At 43.1% G+C, this 23,878-nt stretch overlaps 1 protein-coding gene across 4 annotated transcripts; it reads left to right on the top strand.

The window, feature by feature from the left end:
• Positions 1 to 1,840: 1,840 nt before the first annotated feature.
• On the top strand, positions 1,841 to 20,753 carry LOC114851816 (uncharacterized). 4 transcript variants are annotated; one of them, XM_029143600.3, is made up of 6 exons: positions 1,841 to 2,317; positions 3,434 to 3,724; positions 5,494 to 5,787; positions 18,863 to 18,971; positions 19,776 to 19,841; positions 20,333 to 20,753. In XM_029143600.3, exons 1-6 carry the CDS (start codon positions 2,125 to 2,127, stop codon positions 20,412 to 20,414), a joined length of 1,035 nt encoding a protein of 344 aa, XP_028999433.1. In that variant the 5' UTR covers positions 1,841 to 2,124; the 3' UTR covers positions 20,415 to 20,753. The 4 variants fall into 4 exon arrangements, 3 of the variants coding, with proteins under 3 accessions (XP_028999433.1, XP_028999425.1, XP_055362335.1); XM_029143592.3 differs by lacking the exons at positions 18,863 to 18,971; positions 19,776 to 19,841; positions 20,333 to 20,753 and adding exons at positions 5,865 to 5,979; positions 6,381 to 6,446; positions 6,933 to 8,321 and having other exon boundaries at positions 1,850 to 2,317; XM_055506360.1 differs by lacking the exons at positions 1,841 to 2,317; positions 3,434 to 3,724; positions 5,494 to 5,787 and adding exons at positions 15,711 to 15,937; positions 17,156 to 17,446; positions 18,492 to 18,785 and having other exon boundaries at positions 18,863 to 18,967.
• The last annotated feature ends 3,125 nt before the right edge of the window (positions 20,754 to 23,878 follow it).

Genomic DNA, 23,878 nt, shown 5'->3' on the forward strand with positions numbered 1-23,878 from the left:
GTGTGTGTGTGTGTGTGTGTGTGTGTGTGTGTGTGTGTGTGTGTGTGTGTGTGTGCGTGCGGGGTGCTGTGCGTGGCACAGATTCAGATGCCTCCATTACAGCCTTCTGCCTCATTGCGATACAGGAATCTCCCACAATTTGCGCTATTGTGTGTAGCACAATAAAAAGTTGGAGGTTCACGTTCTGTTCTCTTTAGTTCTTTCTGAGCTCAACGCAGGAGAACAGGTGAAGGTGGAGCTGTATCACTGGCTATGAATAGTGGGTGATGCTGCAAATGTAACTTAAAGTGCATCCAGTCCATCAATTACACACCTCTTGTCAATGACACATGAACAAAAAAGAATGAAAGGAACGTCTTCCTACTGTGGAGCCACAGACCAAGCAGCAGTTCAAGCTGCTTCTCACGTATTGTATTTGCTTTTAAACCAAACCTCAGTTGTGTCATAAAAACTCCTGAAAAACCCCAGTTTCTATTTTTATACAACCCGATTACAAGGTTCCAATGGAGGCATCCAATAACAGGCAAACTCACTAACAAAAACACAAAATCTAAATTCAGAACAATGAGTGGATCAGTCAAAACGTACTGTGATTTTCATGTTAAAAGCCTGAATTCAACATATAGAACCAGAATAAAGACCTGTGTGGAGTTAACACTGTGTTTTGTATTTAGAGTTTTTGTTTGTGACTTGAAAAGAAGACAAACTCTCCATTACTGTATATTTAACATAATTCACTACTTATTAATAGAAGGAGAACTACTGTGACTTTAGAGTAGAGGCGCTGACCTGGTTCCTCCACAGCTGCCGTCTATGAGTCGCATGCAGCCTGGGAACCTGACACAAAGCGTCCTGTGGTTGTTGGTTCGTGATGTGAGCGTGAGCTGCGAGCGGCCGATGATGTCTGTGCGAGGAGATGTGGTAGACCTCTGCTGGACACACACTGTGCACCAGTCTGCACCCAGTGACAGGAAGAGGCGTGTGGTCTGTGTCTGCAGTGGAACTAGGCTCCACAGCAGCTGCTTCGTGGTATCAGCCTGGTGTTCACCAGAACATGCAGCTCTGAGCTCTGTTCCATTCTGTGCCTCCAGAACCCTGATGGACGGGTTTGCTCTCAGAACCTCAGATGATCAGAGTGACTGGGACGACCGTGCTCTGGTTCTGATCCACATGGATCTGTGCGTCGACACCAAACAGTCAAGTCTTGGTCCACAGCCCGAACTCGCGTCCACAGAACCAGAACCAGTTACTGATTTGGTTGCTTTGTAGACAAACAAGAAGACTCTGAATACGTCTGTAAAGAGTTTAACTCTCACTTACCTTTAGGACACAAACACTTTAAATACCAGTGAGACCCAGTGGATGATGCTTTATAAACCAGTAGTGATAATAAGTAACATTAGAGAACAACGTTTGATTTGATGGAGAAGTCAATGATCCTCATGTGACACGAGGCCTTGTTTAAATCATGATTAGAACTTTCTTTAGACTGGATTCACAGTTTAACTGATCAGGTACAGCAGCTGTTCTGCACTGAACCGAACCGAACCGATGCTGATTTAATCATGCTACATGTGTAACAGAACCTCGTAATGACTCAACACTAATGACACAGGCAGCATTAATGTAAACACGCGTCCTGTTTTTAATCCGTAACGATCCGCTGTCTCTTAGTGACGTGTCGTTCCAGAACCGATGCTTTGTAGCGAACGAGAAAAACCCGCAGACCTGAGTGCAGACTTTGTAAAACAAAATATGTGTCAGAGCAGCGTCAACAACGAACTTGCACAGACTAAGAACCGCCATCCACGCATGAGGCTGGAGAGGAGAGGGCAAAATTGATTAGTTTGCTGTGGTTCTGTGTTCAATTGTTAATTTAAAGGTCTGCTCTAAATGTTAAACAGTGGTGACTGTGTTTTTTTTTTTAAATAGAAAACTGGCCTTTATGAAAACACGGAATAAACAAATGCTTAGAAACAAACAAACCATTTATAATTGCTAAATCATGCTAAACTATAAGGTGCAGAGTGATAATAGCAACAAGAACCGACTCTTTTAAGAGAGTCGAGCCCAAAAGCCGAATCTGTAAAGAACCGAACTTCCCATCACTGTCTCGAGCGGCTCATGTTCGGGTCCTCAGACTCCGCCCTTGTGTCAGCTTTCAATCTTTGTTTCTGTGTAATTGGAATAAAGACGCAACGCCTCCGCTTCAGGACCATAAAGCTCGGCTTCAGGTGGACTCGTCATGAGCAGCGGGTTCAGACCTGCGTCCGTGAAGAGATGGAGGCGCAGGTCCGAGCTCTGCTCCTGCTTCTAGGTAGGCGATCATCCGAAGCGATACTTTAACGATGCACCGCACTGTTACTGTCATGGCTCCGTCACTACAACACGTCCATCTGCTCAGACAGCAGGAGGACCGTTGACACGTCCCACTGGCTTTTATACAGTATGATTAGTTTATAGACGGAGGACAGAGGATGGAAACGTCTCATCTGAGGACATGAGTTATTTATTGCCTGAGGCTCAAATAGAAAAGCTCAATTAGCACAAACTAAAGTGAAAATGAAATATTATTATATTAATTATTAATGTTTAAAAACACCGGGTCTCGTTTATGTGTCAAAAGGACATTTTGTGGAATATTTGCTACATTAGGAAATTAATCTAAAATAACAGCAGTTTAGTGACCAAAGCAGTAACTTTGGTTTATCTGTGAAAGAAGCACTGGATTTTTCCACTGATCTGTTCATTTTGTTAATGTGAAACTGTAAAGAAACTGTTTACAGTAAACAATCAGTCACGAAGCAGTTGAAGGTCAGACTGCTGGCGCTACAGTCACACAAATAAGTCTGTATGAGTGGAAACACAATGATAAACACAATGTGACCGAGGAGGTTGAAGTGGGAGAAAAGGAGAACAGAGACAGAACGTCTGTAAAACTGTGATGAACTTTGATTCACTTTGACAGAGATGAACCAAACTGTGAGCTTCACACTAAAAATCAAAGTACAGTCATGTACCTAAAAAGAATGCATTGTTGTCCCAGCAGTACCTTTATGGGGTACAAAAGTATCCAATTGCGTACCTTTTTAGTACAAAAACACCCCTCAAGGTACAGAAATGGCCCTTAAGTTGACAATAGTTGCTTATTTGTAAAGGTACAAAACACCTGCTGACAGTCAGCAATAGTACAGTACTGGGTACTGGTGGGGTTCTGCTGGGGTCACAGGTTTGTGTACCTTTTTAGGTACATTCCTCTACTCTGATTTGTTAGTGTGTACTGATGTACTGGTGATAAATGTGTCACCCTGATTTATTGTAAATGTGTAGTTTGTTACTGAGAGAAAATCTTTAAATGGTTCCTGACGTCAGCCTCCATTGAGCTCGTTACCGTCTGTTGGTGAGTCTCTGTCTGTTGTTGTGTATTTCACAGTTTTAACCCCATCTACTGCTGAGAAGAACCTGAGAGGAACTGTGGGAGGAAGCATCACTCTGCCTGAGCCTGTGCTGGAGCTGGGGTTCATTTTATATGGAACAAAGAATATAGCCATTGTGGTTGATGGGAAAATGAAGATAGTAGAGAAAATGTATCAGAACAAGCTTCTGTGGAGCGACAGAACTGGATGCTTCACAATAACAGACCTGCAGAGAAACGACTCAGGGATTTATGCTGTTGACCGTAAAGAAAGTGGTGTCAGCACAGCTTATAAACTCAGCGTGTTTGGTAAGTTACATCTGACAGCAACACGTGGACAAAGCAGTTGGTTCCTCTCTGTTAATGAACTGCTCCAGTCTGAGCTCTGAGCTCCTTCTCCAGATGTAGATCAGGCTCATAGTTTGTGCTCTGGTCCATTCTCGGGTGCTTGTAGCTGTGTGTTGGGTCATGGTCCTGTTGGACCCGTGACTGAGACCACTCTCTGACACTAGGCAGCACATTTCTCTCCAGAAGCCTTGATCGTCCCATGCGTTGTGCCTCTTTAATGATGTGTCCGTCTTCCATGAAGTCACTTTGGCTCAAACAACCACACATGGTTTAATCTGACACAGATGGACCTTGACCTTGAGTTGACTTTAGCGTTCTGGGCTCTTTGTTAGCGTTCGTATCATTAATGATTAATGATTAATGATCATTAATGACTATTAATAGAGGATGAGGCTGTGTTAGCAAATGTATGTGTCATGTACTAACCACTAATAATAATAACTCATACTTTATTGGACCCGGCTGTGTTGACGTGTGGAGGTTGTTTTACTGCTGTCTCTCTCTCACCTATTTGTCTCCTCAGCTTCACTGACTGTTGGACACTATTATTGACCTTTTACACATTGGTTCTGGATCCTCTTTTCTCCGGTCCAGTTCTTCTCTCTTTTGCTTTGTGGATCTCAGCATCGATTTTGATGACGTCTTCTGTTCTGTGTCAGTACTTTGGTTGTGGTTTGTGTTTCCTGTTGTCATTGGGTAGTTTAATAACGTTGTTACTATTTATTTGTTGGAATATTGAACTCTATTGTCCGTATTTTATTTGTTAATCCTGCATTGTGCAGTGACCCATGTAACTGAATTCATTTCCTGCCTGCGTTGTTCTTGGTTCCTACTTGGCCTGTTTGTTTTATTTCCTTGGTAATAGTTGTGTATTGAAGGTTCTCTGGTCGGTACCGTATGGGTCTATTCTGTCATGAATCGTACTGTTTTTGCCATTTGCAGTTTTACTTTCTCTTCATTTCCGGTTTTGTTCAGTCCTGTTTAGTTCCTGCTTGTTGTGCCTACAGAGATGAACGAAAAGGTAAAACATATGTAAGAAAAGAAAAAGACTGAGAGACGATAGATGATCAGCTGAATGTGTCATTAATCGGTGCTCCAGGCTCGACCCTCAAAGTCAGAGCCTGTCAGTCATTGTGACAGAACAGAACCTGCTGCTGTGATGATGCTGCACCTGCTTTAGTTCTTGTTGCTGTAGCAACAGCTCCAGGCTCCACCGTGACTCTCCCTCCCAGCTGTCATGGACCCAGACCAGTACATGATCATGTCTGATGTGTTCAGTGAACTGCTTAGGACGGTGCTGCTTCAACCCATGGGTCGGTCTGACAGCGCTGAGGTTAGAGAGGTTCTGGATATGGTTCCTGTGATGAGGCAGAGCTTTGCCCAATACTCTGATGGACCACAGTTCCTCTCGCCTGGTGGATTAATAGAAGCGAGTTACATATAGTTTACAGTCAGGGTTCATGATTCTTCCAAGAGGAACCTGATTATAAACGTGTCTTCTCTCTAATGTGCTCTGACAGTGTGGTTCTCAAAAAAGGGGGAACGTTGACGGTTTGAGGCAAATACAGAGCGATAACGTTGAGGGTTCAGACTCACTGATGCCACCGTCAACGTTACATTTACCAACGTACAGATACACGTGACAGTGATGAAGCCACATTGATTAGAGGCTAAATCATCATTGGAGGCTCTGGATCCAGGTTGTGGTCTCATTCTCACGTTCCTTCCAGACTCCGTCTCGGCTCCGACAGTGAACAGACTTGGCTCCGACAGCTGCGTCCTGCTGTGTGAGGTGGTCAACGCTGAGGAGACCACTCTGCTGTGGTACAAAGATGACGAGGTGGTGAAGCAGAACAGCTCGGCTCCGTCTCTGTCGCTCACTGTACACGAGCAGGACTACAAATCCTCCTACAGATGTGTGGCTGCCAACCCCGCTGAACACAAGGCTGAACCAGTCAACGTGGAAGAGACCTGTGGACCCAACTACACAGGAAGGAACCAGGAGAAGCCGGAGGATCGGAGTCGTAAGACGAGTTCTAGCATCACTTCATTCACTGACATGTCGTACATCAGGCTGATCTGTTGTGTTTGTGTTTGACAGGAGTCATTGGCATTGTTGTCTCCATCTTGTCTGTGATCATCATTGGAACTGTTGGTATCATCATTCAGAAACGTTTCCACAACCGCTTAGCATTTCCAGCTAAGCGTTGTTACAGGTCCGTCTCAGTTTCTCTGTCACAGTCTTCTCCGTCTCCTGCTGCATTATTTTGCTGTCAGGCTCCACTGTGATATGAGCAGATGATTGTTGACAACTCATTTTATTATGTGTAAGATGGATTGGTTGTTGCAGCCATAGCGACGCCACAGACTCACTGAGGCTGATGATGTCACTGCTGGAGAACAGAGAACCCTAAACACGCTCATGGAGCAACTCAAGACTTTATGAAGCAAAGATATAGAATCCTCTGTTCTGTACAAGTCAGTCTCACTCCCTCAGCCAAACAGAGCAGCTTCTCTAACTGAGAAGACAGGAGGCGGAGAAACCCACAAATGTGCTGGAAGTGAGTCAGGCTCAACTGAGAAATCAGACATTAACTGTGACTTTGACTCTGTTCAGGTCCAGAGAACTCAAACAGACGTCCAGTACACTGATGTACATTTCTATGACGACACACGGGGTCAGGTTAGTCCTCACATCCACACGCTAATGTTTGACAGCACTGATGATTGTGTTGCTAAGTGTTATCAGTGTTGTTTGGTCAGTGGTTCTGTCTCCTGTCGTGTCTGGACTCTGAGGTGTCTCACCAATATTCAGTGGGACAGTTTGGTTCTGTGTCTCTCCACAAACACGTTAATATAAAGTCTTTTTATTTTACTTTTTGGGACACACACGGACCCAACCACTACCATCTTCCAGGTTGACATCACTATTCAGAATGGGCAAATAAAAACAAAGAAACCATTCACCAAGAACAGTTTATATTATTTATATACTACTTTTAAGGGCAAACTGTCCATCACCACATCAGCCTAAATGTTCTACAGAGTCCAGACTGTGGTTGAAACGCATCCACACAGGCTCAGAGCTCCAGCTGCTGCCTCATCTGACCTAGTCCTTATTGTACTTGTTGATTTCTTCCTGCTTCCTGTCTTTTTTGTCCCAACAAAGAAAACATTTCCCAGAGCCCTCAGGAAGTCACGACTGCACGCAGCTGACAACGGTCTATTATAACCTGGAGGTTCACCGCTTGGTCCAACATTCAGACCCTGGTTAGAAGAACCAGTTCTCAACTAAAGTCATCTCAGGAAACCAGAATAGAATAGAAAACCTTTATTTGTGCCACAATGGGGAAAAAGGCATAAATACAGAATGGTTGGAGGAAAGAGGAAAATGGTGTAATCTTGTAGTGGAAATCTACCTATGAAGAAATTAACTGGAGACAACAACCTCATCTCAATATCATCAAAACAAAAGGGATCAGAGTGGACTTCAGGACCAGCAGAGTCAGACACACCTGCATCCACAGTGGCAGTTGTGGTGGAAATTTCCCATAAAGAAGCAGATGAGAGAGTTGTCCTTTTGTGCGATTTATTGAAATAATAAAGAAAATAAAAATAATGGGGAAAGCAAATAAAAAGCGTGGATGTTGATCGTGCACATCAGCAAACCAAAAACCAGCTGGGGAGATCAGTGCACACACCACGAAGGTGTGATGCAAAGAGCCCACGATCCTAAAGTTGCTTCTGCCTTTTAGCTCCTCTGTCCGACTACGGTAGAATGTCTTTCTAACCCAATCAAGTAAGGAAGGAAGGAAGACACATTTTTCCCCATAACACTCCCCCCTTTTTATTACACATTAATCAACCACTAAGAAGGAAAATTGTCAACATCACATTCTGTAATAATAAAAGATCCATGCAAATGAAACAATAAGGGTATTAACTCATCAAGATTCAAAATACACCTTCACATAAAATGCAAGTAACTTAGGGACAAAAGGTTGGGAGCTGTTTTTGGTGGGTAGTTATACAAGAATAACCTCTGTATTGGCATGTGAAGAAAATAAGCCCATAATCATATTCGTATCAGATTATATTTTGTGATCAGATAGCCTAAAACCACGGTCAAAGTCATTAAGTGAATTAGAGTTGGGGTTTTTCAACATAGTGCATTGTGTCATTTGATACGAGAGTGTTGCTGTGGTTGCACGCATGATGAGACCTCTAACTAGTGGGATAATGCAAAAACCAAACAAGAGAATCACAGCCATCTCAGTGATAAAGGAAACAGCTGCAGACATGAGAACAGATTTCCATTTTCCAGACGTTTCGTTTAGCCAATTCCAAGGGGAAGAATCTATACCAGAGTTAGCTGAAATTCTGAAGGCCGTGGAGCGCCTTCGCCACAATACCATTAGAATCAGTGTTATTCAGGATGTACTGTAAGTACAACATGCGTCTCCAAACATAACACAAACGCCTCTTTTCTCTGCTAACAATGTGTCTACGGCCATTTAATTGTAATGTAATAAAGACAATTAATGTATGATAGCCATAGATTTCCGGTGGGGTTCTGTTTCATATAATCTTAAGATAGATTTCATGCTTTCGGATCTTTAATTGTACATTTGCGTCTAGAGCGAATAGGAGAATCAGGGATTAAACCAGAATGATGATGCATATTGCCGCTTGTGTTGTCTTTCATCTGTAGATGAAGGATAAAACTTTTTGTAGTAGTGAATAAAGTGATTGTGAGCAAATTAAACACCAAATCATCTTTAGGATATTTAAACTCAGTGTTGTTGTTGTTGTGAATTTTCTCATTCAAAAGTAGTGTGTAAAGTTACATAAAAACATCATATGCTAAAGGCAACAATCCAAGTAACATAAAGTGAAGTCTAACAAAGCATGGTTACAGTTGATGTCTCGTAACAATCTGCTTCTTCCTGTTGAACAGTAGCGTTAGATTGTTTCCAACCTGTGTGTTGAAGTATTGACAGTTCGTTGGGGTTCTTCAGGTTGTGATCAGCTGATCACAGAGACACTTGGGATTTGTTATCACCGCCAGGTTTCCTCCCAATGTCGTCTGAGTCACTGTCACTCCCGTGATGTGAAGAGTCTACACGTCGTCTAGCTTCGGCAACTCAAGGCTGCTTGTGTGTGTGTTTTCTCAGGAACGTGTGTGTAGATGTATGGTCTGATAGTGTGATTCACCGGCGCAGCTTCAGGCGGCGCTTGGCTCACACCTTTAGCTGAACGGTCAACGCAGCCTCGCCTCAGTGCGTGTGTGAGCACAGCGAGGGTCGTCCTTCTCAGGTCTTTTCTTTAGTGGTGAATTCTCCGTGGGATGTAGATGGAGGGTCGTCTGTTGGAGTGGATCCAAGTCATTCTTTCTGTGATCTTTACAGCCGTGTGGGTCGTCAGAAGGACCTGGAAGGGGCCTCGCCACCGTGGAGTCCCAGTGCTTCCTCCTGAACTCCTTAATGATCGCCTAGTGCCCTGATTAGATGGTGTACAGTGGTCCTGTCGCCTGTTTTAACCTGTTGCGAAATCTGAAGGAAGGAAGAAGAAGAAGAAGAAGGAAGGGTAGAGAGAGTTGGAGAGAGGAAACGAGGAGAGGGAACAAGGATGAGGAGAGGGAGGGGTTGTTGGGCAGCGACCTTCGCAGCAGCGTCTGCAGCTGCATGTCGGAAGAAACAAAGTTGTCAATGATGTTGTGAGTGGGACAGTTACAAACAGCATTAGCTGTAGGCAGCAGGACAGCGTCCAGCAAAGCAGAACCTAATCATGATGTGAGATAGGTTTGCAATCAGACTTCAAAGCTTCCCATGCTTCCACAGAGCGTCTGTGGAGTCTGTGTAGATGGTAACAGTCTCTCCTTCTGCTAGTTTACCAGCTTCAGTCAACGCGGTCAACTCTGCAGCCTGAGCAGAGTAGTGTCTTAGCAAAGAGCTAGACTTCAAGACGACCTCTTGATAGTAACGTTCAGCATGTTGAGCAAGGTGGTGTTGCATCTAAGCCGTCGGGCTGTAGAAAGATGTGATCTATTCCAAAAGAATCAAAGTATGAGGACAAAAGAACAGAAGTCGTACAACCTGATTTCTCATTCACTGTTTGAGTGAAAGGTCGCGTAGGGTCAGATCAGGGAGACCCAAAGTAGGAGTCGACTGAAGATCAAGCATGAAGTCAGTGAACGTTATTCAGCCTCAGACGTCCACGTGAGAAAAGAAGTGGACGATGAAGACGTCTGCATCAGAACCCTGAGTGGGGCCTTAAAGACATTAAAGTTAGGAATAAAAGTCCTACAACAAGAACGAAGACCTAGAAAAACATAAGCTGTTCATACGTGCACGGTTTAGGCAGGTTTCAAATTGCTTCAACTCTGTTGGGTGAGATGGATTTGCCATCAGCTGTAATTACAATGACCCAGAAAATAACCTTTGTCTGAACTAAACTGTAATTCAGACAGGCTCTCTTTGTGGCCTGTAGCATCCAATGTTTCAGTATCTTAGTGGTGTCTGCAGTAACACCATCTATGGCTTCCTTTAAGAGGGTGATGTTGTTTACATGGTCTGTGGTCAGATTTAGGTGTGATGACCACTGGTTCACATCCTCTGATCGAACCTACATCATATCTGTGTGTGAGCCACAGGGAAGCAGTGCTTCCTGTAAGGCTGAGTGTTGGGTCAGAGCGTCCTCTGAAAAATAAAAATAAAAACAAAAGCATGTAGTGTGTGTCATTAGTATGCAGAGGTACCAAGTTCACTGTTTGCTGCACATAACGGGCAGAATACAAAAAGTTTTCTAAAAGTATGCAAAGCAGGTGAATACGTCACATGGGGTCAGAAGTCGTTCACCAGTCTCCACCCCGTTGACATCTGTTCACGAAAGGACCCACGTCCTGCATCTGTCTCTATCATGTTTTCACAGAGGGACGTGTGGAACTGTAGAATAAACATCAAAAATCTTTTTGTTCGTTAGGAAAAGAAATCGCAAGCGCAGACCTGTGTTCATCCCAAAAGAGGGAAGTTGAGGTCAGTTTGTTAGTGTGTGTGTGTGTGTGTGTGTGTGTGTGTGTGTGTGTGTGTGTGTGTGTGTGTGTGTGTGTGTGTGTGTGTGTGTGTGTGTGTGTGTGTGTGTGTGTGTGTGTATGAAATCATAACTCTTCAAACCTCTCATCAGGACCAGAAGACACATGTGCTGTACAGGACAGGTCAGATGCGTCCCTGGAGGTCGTATCACATGGAAACAAGCTGTGATGCAGCCTGTGTGAGGGCCTCAGTTACAGCCCCCCCTCAGCAGCCAATGAGAGGAGCACAGCTGAGCTGAAGTTAACACCAACAAAAGAGGGATTATTTTGAATGTCTGTAGATGTGACCTGCACTCCGTCTGGAGTGGAAATACATCAACTATCTAAACTACATCAGATCTCTTCCTAAAAAATTTAAACTGGGCATAAGTTTGAAAGCAAAAGTGAATCTTAAGGTGTCTTGCTGTTAGATGTTGCACAAGACAGTGAAACAGTAAGTTTTTCTTTAATAGTCTGGTACGTACAGTAATTATTATTACTTCTCTCTAATAGTCGTCTTCCCTTTTAATAGTCATTAATAGTCGGTTTCAGTCGGTTTTAGTCTTCCTATAGTCTGGTTTTGGGTTTTTTTTTCTACAGTCTGTTTTGTTTTCCTACAGTCTGGCCAGACAAACCTATAGTGTGCACAAATCTTTTTATAAACATGGAGGATTTTATTACTGAATTTTTCCAAATTGAAATAGTTTAAACCCATCAGACTGTAAAGTCATGCAGCAGTTGTCATTTAGCTGTTTGTCATCATTTGAAAATCACTCTGTGGGATTTTTTCGAGCAAAAAGCGATTCTTCATTGCGAGCAGATAAGCATGAACATGAATTTGAGCGTGTATCAGCTGTAAGCGTGTTTCTTCATTGCGTGCATGAATGTGTGTGTGTTTTTGCGGTACCGTCTTGTACGTCACGTGAAAAGGAACCGTCACCTTCCTCCTTCCCCAACCATCAGTCTGATGTGAGCGCCAGTGGGTGAAGCCTTTCAATGGGACAGTTGTTCCTCGATGACAGACCTTTCCTGGATCCTCGCATGCAGCTCTTTTGGGCCGATCACGTCTGAAGCCTCTCCTGTTGTTTCAACCAGTGTCTGTGTCAGAGCACGTCTTCTCTGCTGTTGCTCTGTCCTTGTTTTCCTTTGCTGATTGTCATAAGCAGGTGTCTGTCAGACACACACGCTTGTAAGACAGTTTCCTCTGAAGCTTCAGACACAGTCCTTTCATGCTGGTGCAGGGTCTGTAGTAGCTGGTTCATCTGATGAGCCCAGAACGTGATGGCTGCAGACGTTGTGGGAGTCTGTGAGGCGTCCATGCTGTGGTCTGTGTCCTCCAGCTGCTGTGGTGTCAGAGCTTCCACCCTGTTCTGGTTGTTGGTTGGCGCTTCTTCTCCTTCGATTCTTCTGCTGATGGTGGGAAAGGAGTCCAGATCCGGATTTACCCTCATCGCGCTCAGTTCTGCATTAGAATAGAGAGCAGAAACAATGGGAGCATTTGCTTTTGACATGATATGTGTGTGTGTGTGTGTGTGTGTGTGTGTGTGTGTGTGTGTGTGTGTGTGTGTGTGTGTGTGTGTGTGTGTGTGTGTGTGTGTGTGTGTGGCAGAGTGCAAACAATTCTTCCCCAGAGTTGTTATCTCCTTTTTTTCTGTTACTCTCATCACTCTTTTGTTTCTTTTAGGGTTTTAGTTTTGATAGTTTTGCTTTTTCAAATCTCATCTTTTGTATCTAACTTTTCTTTTAAAGGTGCATATGTCTTTTACACTAAGTGATTCTCCTTTTGAACCCATAACCAGTTTCCCACTCATGGAAACATGAAACGCACTAATAACCATATTTACTTTTTACTTTAATTACATTTAGTTTTGTACAGTTTCTGTCTGGTGGTGAAGACTCAAATAACCCCGAACCCATCTTTCAGAGTCCGGCGGTTTCCGGCCTTAGATTTTTTGTGTGTTCCGGCCGGAACCTTCCCAAAATGCCTTTTTATCGGACGTCTCCGTAAAAAGGGAACCAACCTGATCTGGCGACAGAGCCTTTCCCGAAGTATTTCCTCAACGTTAGGCCCCAAATCAAAAAACCATGTCTGTATCCTCAGTACAGACGGAAGCTCGGTTCCACGAGCCAACCCTTAGCAACCGACGTCTCACCACCCAGAGAAGACTTTCACCTAATTAAGAACATGTATTATTGGGATTTTATTTTTTCTTCTTCTTCTCGATCTAATTAATTTTTCCTAATCAAATTTAGTGTTTTAACCAAAACATAAGATATTAATTGCAGAACATAAGTCACCCTGATGGATGCATCAGGGAAATTCTATTGTTGTGCATCTCAGAAGAAAGCTCAATAAACGGTGCATAAACAAGGTAAAGTGAGCAACAGAAAACGCTGTGCGACGCTGAAGTAAAGACAGGTAATTCATCCTTTCACCACATGGTGGCAGCACCGCCTTAAAGCCGTAAAGTTTTTTATGTCACTTCATGCATCATTGTGATGGTTAAGGAGAAGTTAATCCTCACCCTGCGATGGACTGGCGGTCTGTCCAGGGTGTACCCCGCCTCTGGCCCGTAGATAGCTAGATGGGGTAGGCTGCAGGGGGTAAAACCAGTAATGAGAAGAAAATGAGACACATTTTCTTTTTATGGTATTTGTACATGTACAATCATCCTACTTTGATGACACGCCTCCATGACAAAATCATGTTTGGGAACAGCACAAAAACCAGATCTGAGTGTTTTTATTATTCAAGTTTAAAAACATAACCAGTCTGTCATGGTCCAGCAGAGGTTTAAAAGACTTCTTCACACTTACATATGTGTGTTGTGAAAAGAAGAGAATGACTCAGTATGAATAAAGAATACATCCAAAGGTGAAGATAAACGGCCCAAGAGTCTACAAGGACTCAGTGGCTCCCACTCAGACCTCTTTGTCTAAGACCTGAAGGGCTCTGAGGCCTCAGTTCTTCAGGCCAGACGCTGTATTTAAGGCGACTGTTAGAAGCCAGAGTTGAAACCCAACAGGGTTTTAAACATTTTAAACTGCTACTGGTCTCCAGTACAGAATCACACTTTGAAGTAAAAAGCACCATGTTTACGGCACAAATCTCCATGTGACAGAACACAGACTTTATCAGAGCTGTCAGGCAGAATTTGCTCATGCAAATGTTTTACTGTGTGTGCAGCTCAGAAGCAGCTTAACAAGCCTGTAACGTGTGTGAGCTTGTCCATTATTTCTGCGTAGTTCGACTCTGAACCACATCAGGGTCCGTTTTTGTCTTTCTGTTTCTAATGGAACCAGCCGTCACCAGGTTGCACCTTTCAAACAGACCACTAGTCTGAGTAAATGACAGCTCCATATATAGCTGGAATGTGGTCATTTAGAAAAACAGTTAAGGGGTTGTAATGTGAGATGGAAGCAGATCATCACATGCTCATTGTCAGCTTTCTCATAGACACAGTGTGTGTGTGTGTGTGTGTGTGTGTGTGTGTGTGTGTGTGTGTGTGTGTGTGTGTGTGTGTGTGTGTGTGTGTGTGTGTGTGTGTGTGTGTGTGTGTGTGTGTGTGGCACAATAAGGAATTAGAGGTTCACACGTTCTGTTCTCTATAGATCTTTCTGAGCTCAACGCAGGAGAACAGGTGAAGGTGGAGCTGTATCACTGGCATGATTCACTTATTCAAGCTTTTATTTTTTAGGATTCCTGGTCTGCTGAAATAACGTAGGCTGTAATATGAATAGTGGGCAATGCTGCAAATGTAACTTAAAGTGCATCCAGTCCATCAATTACGCTCCTCTTGTCAATGACACGCGAGCAAAAAAGAATGAAAGGAACGTCTTCCTACTGTGGAGCCACAGACCAAGCAGCAGTTCAAGCTGCTTCTCACGTATTTGCTTTTACACCAAACCTCAGTTGTGTCATAAAAACTCAAACGCAGTTTTTATTTTTACACAACCTGATTACAAGGTTCCAATGGAGGCATCCAATAACAGGCAAAACACAAAATCTAAATTCAGAACAATGACTGGATCAGTCAAAACGTACTGTACTGTAATTTTCACCTTAAAAGTCTCAATTCAACATAAAGAACCAGAATAAAGACCTGTGTGGAGTTAACACTGTGTTTTGTATTTAGAGTTTTTGTTTGTGACTTGAAAAGAAGACAAACTCTCCATTACTGTATATTTAACATAATTCACTACTTATTAATAGAAGGAGAACTACTGTGACTTTAATGTAAGTGCCACAACACAACTCTTTGCCTGTGACTCTTTGCATAGTAGCTATGGATTCACAGTTTAACTGATCAGGTACAGCAGCTGTTCTGCACTGAACCGAACCGATGCTGATTTAATCATGTTACATGTGTAACAGAACCTCGTAATGACTCAACACTGATGACACAGGCAGCATTAATGTAAACACGCGTCGTGTTTTTAATCCGTAACGATCCGCTGTCTCTTAGTGACGTGTCGTTCCAGAACCGATGCTTTGTAGCGAACGAGAAAAACCCGCAAACCTGAGTGCAGACTTTGTAAAACAAAATATGTGTCAGAGCAGCGTCAACAACGAACTTGCACAGACTAAGAACCGCCATCCACGCATGAGGCTGGAGAGGAGAGGGCGAAATTGATTAGTTTGCTGTGGTTCTGTGTTCAATTGTTAATTTAAAGGTCTGCTCTAAATGTTAAACAGTGGTGACTGTGGGTTTTTTAATAGAAAACTGGCCTTTATGAAAACGCGGAATAAACAGATGCCTAGAAACACACAAACCATTTATAATTGCTAAATCATGCTAAACTATAAGGTGCAGAGTGATAATAGCAACAAGAATCGACTCTTTTAAGAGAGTCGAGCCCAAAAGCCGAATCTGTAAAGAACCGAACTTCCCATCACTGTCTCGAGCGGCTCATGTTCGGGTCCTCAGACTCCGCCCTTGTGTCAGCTTTCAATCTTTGTTTCTGTGTAATTGGAAGAAAGACGTAACGCCTCCGCTTCAGGACCATAAAGCTCGGCTTCAGGTGGACTCGTCATGAGCAGCGGGTTCAGACCTGCGTCCGTGAAGAGATGGAGGCGCAGGTCCGAGCTCTGCTCCTGCTTCTAGGTAGGCGATCATCCGAAGCGATACTTTAACGATGCACCGCACTGTTACTGTCATGGCTCCGTCACTACAACACGTCCATCTGCTCAGACAGCAGGAGGACCGTTGACACGTCCCACTGGCTTTTATACAGTATGATTAGTTTATAGACGGAGGACAGAGGATGGAAACGTCTCATCTGAGGACATGAGTTATTTATTGCCTGAGGCTCAAATAGAAAAGCCCAATTAGCACAAACTAAAGTGAAAATGAAATGTTATTATATTAATTATTAATGTTTAAAAACATCAGGTCTCGTTTATGTGTCAACAGGACATTCTGTGGATAATTTGACACATTAGGAAAATAATCTAAAATAACAGCAGTTTAATGACCAAAGCAGTAATAAGAACAGCAGTAACTTTGGTTTATCTGTGAAAGAAGCACCAGGTTTTCCATTGATCTGTTCATTGTGTTAATGTGAAACTGTAAAGAAACTGTTTACAGTAAACAATCAGTTACGATGCCCTCAGCTACAGAACACAGACACTTAGACTCCACCTGTCCAGACTGAAGCAGTTGAATGTCAGACTGCTGGCGCTACAGTCACACAAATAAGTCTGTATGAGTGGAAACACAATGATAAACACAATGTGATCAAGGAGGTTGAAGTGGGAGAAAAGGAGAACAGAGACAGAACGTCTGTAAAACTGTGATGAACTTTGATTCACTTTGACAGAGATGAACCAAACTGTGATCTTCACACTAAAAATCAAAGTACAGTCATGTACCTAAAAAGTATGCTTTGTTGTCCCAGCAGTACCTTTACGGTGTACAAAAGTACCCAATTGCGTACATTTTTAGTACAAAAGTACCCAATTGTGTACCTTTTTAGTACAACAGTACCCCACAAGATACAGAAATGGCCCTTAAGTTGACAATAATGTACCTTTGCTTATTTGTAAAGGTACAAAACACCTGCTGACAGTCAGCAATAGTACAGTACTGGGTAATGGTGGGGTTCTGCTGGGGTCACAGGTTTGTGTACCTTTTTAGGTACATTCCTCTACTCTGATTTCTTAGTGTGTACTGATGTACTGGTGATAAATGTGTAACCCTGATTTATTGTAAATGTGTAGTTTGTTACTGAGAGGAAATCTTTAAATGGTTCCTGACGTCAGCCTCCATTGAGCTCGTTACCGGCTGTTGGTGAGTCTCTGTCTGTTGTTGTGTATTTCACAGTTTTAACCCCATCTACTGCTGAGAAGAACCTGACAGGAACTGTGGGAGGAAGCATCACTCTGCCTGAACCTGTGCTGGAGCTGGGGTTCATTATATATGGAACAAAGACTGTAGCCATTGTGGTTGATGGGAAAATGAAGATAGTAGAGAAAATGTATCAGAACAAGCTTCTGTGGAGCGACAGAACTGGATGCTTCACAATAACAGACCTGCAGAAAAACGACTCAGGGATTTATGCTGTTGACCGTAAAGAAAGTGGTGTCAGCACAGCTTATAAACTCAGCGTGTTTGGTAAGTTACATCTGACAGCAACACGTGGACAAAGCAGTTGGTTCCTCTCTGTTAATGAAACAAATCCACCATGGTCATTGAAATTACCTGAAACTGACAAAAGTAATAAATTAAAAATGTCTGAAAATGAACCAATTAAAATCAGACACTGCTTTTGAAATTGTAGCTCAAAACAATCATTTTAAACAGGTCTGGATGAAAACGATTCTGTCACTGCAATCAAAGCATTTCTGCTTTGAGGCCTCTAGTGAGGCAGACCTGCACTGTTCCTGGACTTTTCAATGGAAGCTGTTTCCACCGACACTATTAAATGAAGTCTTAGTCTTGTTTTGGTCTTGTTTGTGGTTTTCCCAGTCATCAGTAACAAACCAGCAAACAAAAGGGTCAGCTTCCCTTAGAGTTAGAGTCTGCAGGAGCTTATGCAGGGGGCTGAGCGGTACCGGCTAGAAATAGTCGGGCTCACCTCCACACACAGCCTGGGCTCTGGAACCCAACTCCTTGAGAGGGGCTGAACCCTCTTCTACTCTGGAGTTGCCTGCGGTGAGAGGCGGCGGGTTGGTGTGGGCTTGCTCATAGCTCCCCAGTTTAGCCCCCGGCAGCAGATTTATACTAATGGACGTAGAGGAAGTCTCTGCTGGTTGGTTTGACTCTTACTGCTTTCACGTCCTCGTATTTGTTGTCATCTTTTGCAGAGTGGCTCCAGGAAGATGTGACTGACACTTTTGTATCAATAGAAGCGAGTTACATATAGTTTACAGTCAGGGTTCATGATTCTTCCAAGAGGAACCTGATTATAAACGTGTCTTCTCTCTAATGTGCTCTGACAGTGTGGTTCTCAAACATGTAGTTTAGGGGGAACGTTGACGGTTTGAGGCAAATACAGAGCGATAACGTTGAGGGTTCAGACTCACTGATGCCACCGTCAACGTTACATTTACCAACGTACAGATACACGTGACAGTGATGAAGCCACATTGATTAGAGGCTAAATCATCATTGGAGGCTCTGGATCCAGGTTGTGGTCTCATTCTCACGTTCCTTCCAGACTCCGTCTCGGCTCCGACAGTGAACAGACTTGGCTCCGACAGCTGCGTCCTGCTGTGTGAGGTGGTCAACGCTGAGGAGACCACTCTGCTGTGGTACAAAGATGACGAGGTGGTGAAGCAGAACAGCTCGGCTCCGTCTCTGTCGCTCACTGTACACGAGCAGGACTACAAATCCTCCTACAGATGTGTGGCTGCCAACCCCGCTGAAAACAAGTCTGAACCAGTCAACGTGGAAGAGACCTGTGGACCCACCTACACAGGAAGGAAACAGGAGGAGACGGAGGATCGGAGTCGTAAGACGAGTTCTAGCATCACTTCATTCACTGACATGTCGTACATCAGGCTGATCTGTTGTGTTTGTGTTTGACAGGAGTCATTGGCATTGTTGTCTCCATTGTGTCTGTGGTCGTCATTGCGATTGTTGGTATCATGATTAAGAAGCGTTACCACAACCAGAAACCCACAGCAGCACAAGGCAGGTATAGACGTTATGATCCTCTGTAGTTTCCTTCAGAGCAGCTGAGCTTCATCACATGCTGAGTGTAACTCAGACGTGGTGCGTTCATGCACTGCTGTGCAGAACGGTCTCCCTGGAACCTCCACTGGTGATGTGCTCGTACCCACGCTCAGTGTTTACATCCTCTGGTGTCTAGACTGAAAACTGGCTACATAGTTGATTAAGCGATTAAGATAAGAATTTTATTTATCCTACAGTGAGGAAGTCTGATTACCAGAAAAGCCACAGAGAAAACACATGAGACAATGAGATGCACAAACAACCAATAAAATATCTCTGCATGAGTTGGTATTTTGTATTGTAGCATTTCCAGCTAAGCGTTGTTACAGGTCCGTCTCAGTTTCTCTGTCACAGTCTTCTCCGTCTCCTGCTGCATTATTTTGCTGTCAGGCTCCACTGTGATCTGAGCAGATGATCATTGACAACTCATTTTATTATCTGTAAGATGGATTGGTTGTTGCAGCCATAGCGACGCCACAGACTCACTGAGGCTGATGATGTCACTGCTGGAGGCAGGATGAGAACCGACATGTAGATGTTCTGCACAGAGAACCCTAAACACGCTCATGGAGCAACTCAAGACTTTATGAAGCAAAGATATAGAATCCTCTGTTCTGTACGAGTCAGTCTCACTCCCTCAGCCAAACAGAGCAGCTTCTCTAACTGAGAAGACAGGAGGCGGAGAAACCCACAAATGTGCTGGAAGTGAGTCAGGCTCAACTGAGAAATCCAATCGGACATTAACTGTGGTTTTGACTCTGTTCAGGTCCAGAGAACTCAAACAGACGTCCAGTACACTGATGTACATTTCTATGACGACACACGCGGTCAGGTTAGTCCTCACATCCACACGCTAATGTTTGACAGGACTGATGATTGTGTTGCTAAGCAACGTGTTATCAGTGTTGTTTGGTCAGTGGTTCTGTCTCCTGTCGTGTCTGGACTCTGAGGTGTCTCACCAATATTCAGTGGGACACTTTGATTCTGTGTCTCTCCACAAACACGTTAATATAAAAGTCTTTTTATTTTATTTTTTGGGGGACAAACAGACCCAACCACTACCATCTTCCAGGTTGACGTCACTATTCAGAATGGGCTAATATAAACAAACAAACCATTCACCAAGAACAGTTTATATTATTTATATACTACTTTTAAGGGCAGACTGTCCATCACCACATCAGCCTAAATGTTCTACAGAGTCCAGACTGTGTTTGAAACGCCTCCACACAGGCTCTAAGCTCCAGCTGCTGCCTCATCTGACCTAGACCTTATTGTACTTGTTGATTTCTTCCTGCTTCCTGTCTTTTTGTCCCAACAAAGTTGGAGGTGCAGGTGCAACGCTGAGAGCCTGCTGACTGGCTGTAACACGGTGTGGTATGGGAATAAAGAATATGGACTGTGAAAGGCCAACAGACAAACAAGCAAGTTATAGGACAGATGTCCAACATCAGAGCCAACGGACAAATGCTGAGACTGAATCACAACAGTTTTTCATGCTGTATAATCAGAACTGTTAACTACCTCCTGGGCCATAAACTCACTCAATGCATCAGTGGTTAATGAAGAAAACTTCCTATGTGCAATATTTTTACAAACTCTGTGCAATTTTTATGTTTTTATGTATATTGTTGTACTGTGTTAATTCTTGCTGCTGTATTTTTTTTTTTACTTCTCTGTATCGTGCTGTTGTGTGACAAAATTCTGCCACTGTGGGACTATTAAAGGTTTTCTTCTTATGGTGGTCGTGGTGTGGTTGTATCCAGTCATTCAGGTGCAGCAGTATAAGCAATGAAGAATCTGAGGTTTTAACTACTGCATCAGGTGAGTTCTCCGTTTGCTTTTTGTGGTCCAGTCAGTGCGCGATTCATACAATGTTTACGGTAAACGTGTTGCGATCACTTAGAAGAGCCGTGAAACTTACTGTAGTGGAAATGATATTGAGCGAGAGGAACAGACAGGATTTCAAAATGAAACTCCATGGGGGTGTTCCAGAAAGCAGGTTATATGACAGGTTATGTGTCATATGTGACATACTCAGGTAAAATAAGTGATCTCAGCTTTCGGTTCCAAAAACGGAGGTAAATTTCTGGGTGTGTAACCATAGCAACTTGCTCACCGAATTACTATTTGAAGGAGCGTTTTCGTTTTTCAAAAGAATCGTTAATGTAGTTAACGAACCTTTTGAAACTTCTGATTTCACACATAACAAACGGCGGGTCTGCGCACACCACAGAAAACATTCTGTGCATAGCTACGTGTTTTGTATAATTTGGGTGATGCAGAGCATGTGTGGAGGGCAACGGTGTGTAGAGCCGCTTGTACTGTATGTCTGGCACTAAAACGGGTCCTGCACACTTTTGTACAGTTCCCTTGCCACAAACTTCTGTGTGTCATTAAAGAAGAATTCCACAGAGTGTCAGATTTTTCCTTTCTATGATAATCTATGACATATTAATACGTACACACACACACACACACACACACACACACACACACACACACACACACAAACATACACACTTTCCGTGCAACTTTCCATTTCAGAGTTTCCAAACGTGATTGGGTGCATCGATGGCACCCACTTGTCTATTTAAGCTCCTTCAGTCAATGAGGGAGACTATGTTAAGGAAAGTCATTTCACAGTATCAATGTGCAGGTGACTATTATTTCCTCTTCAGAATCTTTTGGTGTAAAGACCATTACACTCATTACTGTTTCCACTAACTGGGTAATATGTGATGCAATACATCTCACTAATGTTGAAGCCAAATGGCCAGGGTCAGTACATGATTCCAGAATCTTCAGGGAGTCATCACTATGCCACTCGTTTCAACAAGGTATGTTGTAATTTAATGTTGTATTTTTACTGTATTGTTTTATTGTTCGACACATTTATTACAGGACAGTACAATGGTTACTTGCTGAGGGGGACAGAAGGGACCCTTCTCTGCCCTATTTGATGACACCCTACCCTGAACCTGAGCCTGGACCACAGATACGGTTCCAGTGACGTGCGGTGAGGTTCATGGTTTGTGAGGCACAAGGTCCTCTGGAGTCCGATTACACAATCATAATACCTTAAAAGAGTGTATTTTTCACTATTTAATTGTCAGAATGCATATTACTATTGGCCACATTTCAGATTTTATCATCATACCTACTGTATCTCACCTAAAGGAACTTATTTGGTCTTAAAGGATAATATCTTTTATAGCAGTAAGAGACCTGACCTTTAGCCTCCATGTACAGTATTTTTCACAATTCATACTCATTCTAAAGTATAGAGAGGTGTAGATGTTCAATTTTGACCCTCAGTGAAGTTTTATGTCATTTTAAAAACTTTAAATCCTGCTTTAAATCAGTTTTACAGGTTTGCTCTTCATTGGGATAACATACTTCACTTAAGGTTCAAATTCACTCCTCAAGCACTTGAATTGTTTTATTTAGAGTCATTCAGTGAGTCTTTTTAGAAACTTGAAACCCGTTTGTGGGGATACCCTGCGTTAAAGTGCTACAGCAGCGACCCCTTCTGGATGAGGCACAGACCTGTCCAGCCGCCCCTCGTCAGTTTTAGCTCGATCAGAAAAGCAATCACGTCACAATAACATCGATAAACACATTAGGCAGGTTGTACAAAGTCATGGTGTAGAATGAATACATCTGAAGGCTGCAGACATTTTACTGGAGACAAAATGTGAAACAGAAACGGATTACGCCTTGTATCAGCCCATTTACTGACAGTTTCAGCATCGGGGATGAGACTCCCCTCGCTGAAGCCTCACTTCCGGTTTCTCACCTTATTAGATCAGGAAATAAGCAGATTTAGTGATTTTTACTCAGCAAAATGTAAGGGAATTGAAATTATAGAAAAAATATGTATAACACAACACACAACTGGGCTCACGACAGAATGACGAACACATCACATAACAGTTTCTGGGTTGTGTTCTGTAGATCTTGAGACATTCCTGCTCATCCTGGGTTCTACTGACAGGAACCTTGGAGTCATTTTTAACCCAGATTTCTCCCTGAGATCATGCAGATGGAGCAGTCCAGAGCTGCTGCATGATCATGGCTGATCTCTGATGGATGCATCAGGGAAATGTTTTTGTTATGCATCTCAGAAGAAAGCTCAGTAAATGGTGCATAAACAAGGTAAAGTGAGCAACAGAAAACGCTGTGCGACGCTGAAGTACAGACAGGTAATTCGTCCTTTCACCACATGGTGGCAGCACCGCCTTAAAGCCGTCTGCAGAGTGAGACTCAGCATCCTCGTAGAAAGAAAGTGAGCAGAGAAGATGGATGGAGGTTAATCCTCACATCGTTTGGTGGCCATGGCCCCATGACAGCTGTTTATTAGGTGATAAAACCAGTAAAGATAATAGAATATGAGACACGTTTTCTATTTGTCATTTGTACATTATTATAGATAAAGAATAAAATTATTACCTTGCAGTATATACTAAAAATGCAACTTTCTAAAATGTGAACTTTGGATTTTCCCTTAGAACATAATTTGCTGAAGAACACGTCTACAGTTTTTGCATTACATTACATTACATTATATGTTTTACCTCTCCATAAGAAGCTGCTGCTCCCTGAGTTTAGGTCATGTTTAATCAGTGATTCTGTGATCGATGAATGGGGTCTGTCAACTATCTACACCAGGTTGACTGAGCTGCTGCTTCTTATGCTGACTTGGCAAACAATAAACCAGGATAATTTTGGAACAGGTCGAACCAGAATCCTACAGAAGTCCTTCATTCTACTTTGGTGACACGCCTCCAGGACGAAGCAGCACAACGACCAGATCTGAGTGTTTTTATTACAAGTTTAAAAACATAACCAGTCTGTCATGGTCCAGCA

Source organism: Betta splendens, chromosome 1, assembly GCF_900634795.4.
Source record: "Betta splendens chromosome 1, fBetSpl5.4, whole genome shotgun sequence".
Classification (NCBI taxonomy): Eukaryota; Metazoa; Chordata; class Actinopteri; order Anabantiformes; family Osphronemidae; genus Betta; species Betta splendens.